Here is a 6,000-nt window from a genome sequence, read left to right on the forward strand (position 1 = left end):
TTTGTTTATCCTTTTTAGTTCATATTTTCCTTACTGATACTTTTTACTTATTTATTTCAGGGTAAATTTCCCTTTCAATTTTAGATGAGTGTGTCTTTCAATCACTCCAGTTTCTACCAGATATTGGTTTTCCATTCATCTAAGTTCATGCAGATCAAAACTTTTTTCAACAACAATATCAACACTGATAGCATTGTTTGCTCAAGGTCGACTCTATAATTGCCTCTTGCTTCACACAAAACATAACAGATCTCAGCCAATCATAAAGGAATTATACGGCTCATAATACTAACATCATGAAGCAGCTTTATGACTTTGAATCTTTGGAATGCCCCAAAGGATTCTTCTTCTTCTTGAACTTAAATGGTAGCACTCTACCAATTTACTAGAATAAATCCTTTTTTACCATTTATATTTGCAGTGGAGGGTCATAACCTCACACAGAATATACCAAAAATTCCTCTTTCAAAATAGAAATAAATGTCAAATGTGACATTGTTGATGGTTTAAACCTCAGAACTCATGTTAATACATAAGAAGTAATAACACAATGGAGGGGGTGAAAGGGTCAAGATTTGGGAAAAAAGTGTGGAACATTGGACAAAAAAGGAGGTGCAAGAATGCAAGTTGAAATTGCCAGTTTTCATGCTAAAAAGAGATTTGTGACACATCAAAGCTGACATTTAAAGTCTTTTAATGTGCATTTTACACAGAGGCCTACATGATTCAATTTTACACAAAAAAACATTACATTTTGAAGAAAGTTTGATTTTGAAAGTTGCTTGCATCAAAATTAATGACACCTCAAATGCTCACCTGTTTTGATCTACAGTGCTACCTACACTCACTGTTTTGATATTTTGACTGCTTAATCAGTTTTAGAGTCAGATGAATGAAATAAAAAATAACAGATACTTGTAATTGACACATTGGATGAATAATACAAATGTTGACTTTGACAATAAATTTGTTTTCAATCAGTTTCTTTGGTATAACAATGTAGGCCTATAGGGCTAATAATCACAGAGGAAAGAAATAAAGTATCTATCAAGATTGCTCCACTGCAAACAGACTTCACAACAATGGCAATAGTTGACAATGTTCAATTGGCATAGGTTAAGGTCTGTCTTTCTTTCACAATGTTCGAGAATGGCCTGTGGTACGTGTAAGAATGAATGTGAACATGATGTGCCTTTTAAAGTGGTATACAGGTGTTAATGGTATGTAAGGAATTCAGGTATCTCTATCCTAGCACTCAAGTGGTTCTGAAGGCCAACCACTTGTCATATTTCACATGTTTGTCATGGAAGTATAAATGGACCTTGTCTTGGGGATCAATATCATATGTACAGGATTGTGAATTGAACATATCAAAACCTATATATTCTCCATTACTTCTCCAGACTTTTTCTTTTCGTGGTTACCTTCTCAAAGCATGATTACGCTTGAGTTGGCCCAGTAAGTACCAGTTGACATGTTGACTTTGACAAGTGAATACAAGGGATGATATCACTCAATAAAGGCTGTGGTTAATAGTCGAATTGAACACTGCCTCAAAATCAACAGCATCAAAATAACTTTAAAACAGTTAGGTATCCACCGATAAGTTGGTAAATCAAGTCCAACCCAGAGATGCAAATAGAGGAAAATCAAACAAGCATAATACTGAAAATTTCATCAAAATCGGATGTTGAATAAGAAGGTTATGACATTTTAAAGTTTCGCTTAGTTTTCACCAAACAGTTATATACACAACTCAGTGATATGCAAATGAGAGAATTGATGATGTCCTACACTCACTTTTAATTTTGTTTATATTGTTTGAATTATACAATTTCATTATTGTTTTACAGATTTGACAATAAGGACCAACTAGATTGAACCATCAAATGCTAAAACAATGGTCATTCCACATGTTCAGTGAGGAATAAAACTTTTTTCACAGGACAATGGGATAAAATATAAATATTTCATATTTCATATACAATTATACATGTAATAAAAATTCAAAAAAATAGTGAGTGATGTCATCAGTCCCCTCATTTGCATACTGACCAGGATGTGAATTTAACTGTTTTGTGAAATAAAGCTGAACTTAAAAATGTCATAATTTTCTTATTTTACATCCGATTTTGATGAAATTTTCAGTTTTATGCTAGTTGGATTTTTCTCTTTTTATTCAAAACAAAATTTTGTTGGGATAGACTTATCCTTTAAGTCAAAATGCAATGCAATGCAATGGATAATATACAGTTAAGACACTTTCTGCAATAGTGAATACAATGATCCCAACAATAATGATATTCATTCATATGATTTAAAGATAATCAAACTAAACATCAGAAAATAATTTTTCTCCAATATTCACAATACATACAGATACAAACTAACGTATTCCACTGAAAGTATTTGTAGATTCCAGGATATTTCAAGTGCAAGATTTATAGCAGGAAACAGAAGTCTAAACAAGAAGACATATTCTAAACAAAAGAAAGGGCATCTTCACCTGAGACAGTATGGGTCTACCCTCCACTCTTGCATGCTTTGTTCGACAAAGATTATCAGATTGAACCTGTTCAACCAGTGGCTTATTTAGTGATGGAGATTGAAAGCACTTTATGAGAATTGAGGTGATAATGACAACTTAATCATTTCAAGAAAAACTACAGAGATAACACAATTTTCAAATTATCGTTAAAAGTATTCAAACAAAATCTAATTCAAAGTCTGTATTCAAAATATCAAATTATGAGTGTGAGATTGATAATTGGTACATTAAAAATCAAAATCATTTCATTCCACCATAAGCATTAAAGCAATAAGCTGCAAGATGATATATTTTTTTCATTCCTTATCCATCCCATATAAACTGTTTACAATCATCAGGAGGTACATGTATGAGTTAATGAAGGACGATGTCTGCTGCTGTCTAATGTATAGATTCAATTCATTATATTCTAAACAATCTTGATTGCTGGTAGATGGACAGACACAAAACACAGGTTAGTTTCTGAGAAGGCATTTATAAGACCACCGGAAATAAACATTTAAGACTGCTTCATATTGCTGTATTAACTATCCCTTTGGTGTACAGGTATCAGCATTTTTCCAAACATTCTCCTTTTGTTAATTGTTGACTACATACTGGGTGGGATTTTACATCTGTTCTTGAGATTACAAAAGACTTTTATAACTGGCTGATAAAAAGTGATATATGGAAAGCCAAAAGAGTGGTTATCAATCAGTGTTTATAGTTGAATCAATTTAGGTTAAATAAAGAGAATGAAATACAAAATGCCACTTTGTTCACTGCAAACATACCAATGGTGTAAAGTAGAGTATGATTTTGCCAGGATTTTAATGGAATAATTTGAAATATCAAACTACATTTTGGGGTTTTTTTATAATAAATTATGGTTTTGTGTTTGGCACTTAATATTCTAGTAATCTTTCATTTGTAACTAAATGAAGAGCTTTATAAAAAATATGCCAAAGTTATTTTTTTACTAAACCTACAACAAGTATTTCAACAGTCAGTGAATTAAAGACATGGCAAATACAATGATTTGTGAAATGGAGATCGGCAGATCAGTGCCATTATATCCAGAAAAAAATATGCCTGTTCATATTGTGAATATATGAATCTCTACAATGCACTAAAGTAGCATGCTCACTAAACACTTTAACCAAGATATTTAAGTTATATAAATATTGCTAAGAATAGATCAAAAGAGGTAAGATTTACTTTTGAGAATTGACATAATGAAAGAGTGGTACTTCAGATGAGTTATTATCTCCATAGCCAATGGATGAAAATGCCAAATATTTGCAAAACTCCCCATCCTGTTCCTGATTATAATATTTAGCGTTCCCAGTTTTTACGCGACAAACAAAACAGAGAAAATAGAACTGCATATTTCTCTACAGTAGGAGAAAATCCCAGAAAATTCATCTACTTCATAAGATATACAGTGGTTACATTCTCAATGAGTATTTATCTCTTCCAGTACCTGAATCCTTTCAGAAAATAAAATTGTTAGACGGGTGGACCCACTGGAATACCCTGTTCAAACCTACTGATTTTGATGCTACTGTAAATTATGTTTTGGTGACTTGGAAAATCAATCAATTATTTGATGATTTGTTTCGGTCTTCTTTTTTTTTTTGCTGTTCATTAATTTTACATCATTACATGAGACTTCTCAGATCACGTCAGCAAGGCAGCAATGGTATCTAGCTGTATTGGCCTTTATAATCAAACATGAATTTAAAGAAAAAAGGTCCCAGAACTGATCCATGAGAGACACCACTTTAGTAAATTCTATATTGGAGGAACATATCGTTGAACAGAAGCCTGCAAGGTACAATGTGACAATCACATGGTGACATTTGTGATATAATTGGGGAAATAAAATTAAAATTAAAATCATCGGACACTAATTTCATTATGTTTTTTAAAAGTTACATACTTCCCTGACATTCCAACTCTTTATTTCTTAAGGAAAACATAACTGCAATAACTTAATGATAACTACAATACCTTAATAATAATATTATAGGCCTATATCACTGATATTATTACCATCACATTTAGATATCTGCTAAAAATTGAGTTACATGATTACCTATCCAAATACTGTTCAGGCTACAAGTACAATGTTAGAAAATTTATCCTGTGTGTACTTAACCACCTCATGGCTATCCTTTCACTAATATAATACGGTGATTGCTTGGCTTTTGTAGATACCTTTCTTCTGATGTGAATAGACCCTAGTTGAGGTGGTCTAGGCCTTTGTACATAAGTTGGAACATGATCTTTAATAAACATACATTGACAATGATCCACTTAGCTGGTCCTTGCTCCCTTCTAAATCAATATTGAATGTTATAATATAAAGAACTAGCAGTTCAACCAAGAAGGCTGTATGTGCTGATAGAAATGCAAAATAAGATCACAAATAGTAGGCCTAATAAAAAAGATCATAGAGAGACTACAATGTATATTTCAAGTACAAGCATTAAAAAGAAATATGATTCAATAGATTTTAGAAATACGATTTTTGTTCGTCATCCCCTTGAGAAAATAAATGTACAACCAGAAACAGACTCTTCTTTATGAAATCCTTCCAGCTCGTTCACACTATACACCAATATTAGATTTTAATGCTGTGCATATGAAGAGAAACATTTTAAAGTTAAACTAAAAGTTCCAGAGGATTTGATGATTAAAAAAAAGAGAGAGATAGAAAAGAAAAGCACTCATTGTAAATCAGCTCAAAACCAGGTAAATATGGAAGAACATACCTTATAATCTGTGAAGGCTCCATTGACAAAACATATTTGAAGTCCAAGAAAAACACAAATCCAACAAATCCTCTCCATTCTTCAAGATGGAAGTTAAATATATATATTTGAGTATGATCGGCTCCACTTAACGTCCTGCTTGAGGTGAAATATTCCAAGACTGTTTCCCAACTTCGTTACATCTTCATCTTATGCTTCGTCACATTATTCCATCACCACATGATAAAATAAAACCAAATCCAAAAATGATACAGCAAATATTACATATTTATCTTCCAGACAGCTGAGAATCAAAAACTAAATCCAAATGCGAATGAGTGACATCCAGTTTTTACTTCAAGAGGTTGCAGGTTTGATACTAGGTCTGGATTCAACCCAGATGACGTGAAGAGAAACGGCATGGTACTAACCGTTTCACCTCCTCACTAACATGGCTGATAACAAGAGCTCTAGAGACTAACCAGGGTATTGTAGGACGGACTGTTAGCTAAGGACAGCCCACTCCATCTCAATCAGCCAGTCAGTGAGCTCTTTCTGTTGACCTAGATCTGATCAATGTACACAAGAGCCACTCAATCCCCTAGTCTCAATGTACAGACGTTTTACATCAACTTGGTGGACAGCCAAAAACCATTGCACTTGAACTTCCTGAATATCAACTTGAAAAATGGTATGACAACAATGAATAGGTTATTG

At 32.8% G+C, this 6,000-nt stretch overlaps 1 protein-coding gene across 1 annotated transcript in view; it reads right to left on the minus strand.

The window, feature by feature from the left end:
- LOC129261637 (ADAMTS-like protein 1) overlaps positions 1-5,705 on the minus strand; it is a 28,676-nt gene extending 22,971 nt beyond the window's left edge. Inside the window, exon 1 of the mRNA XM_064099452.1 lies at positions 5,640-5,705. Coding sequence (XP_063955522.1) covers positions 5,640-5,705 — 66 coding nt within the window. The remainder of the gene's footprint in view (positions 1-5,639) is intronic.
- Between the last annotated feature and the right edge of the window lie 295 nt (positions 5,706-6,000).

Source organism: Lytechinus pictus, chromosome 5 (genome assembly GCF_037042905.1).
Source record: "Lytechinus pictus isolate F3 Inbred chromosome 5, Lp3.0, whole genome shotgun sequence".
In the NCBI taxonomy this organism is placed as follows: Eukaryota; Metazoa; Echinodermata; class Echinoidea; order Temnopleuroida; family Toxopneustidae; genus Lytechinus; species Lytechinus pictus.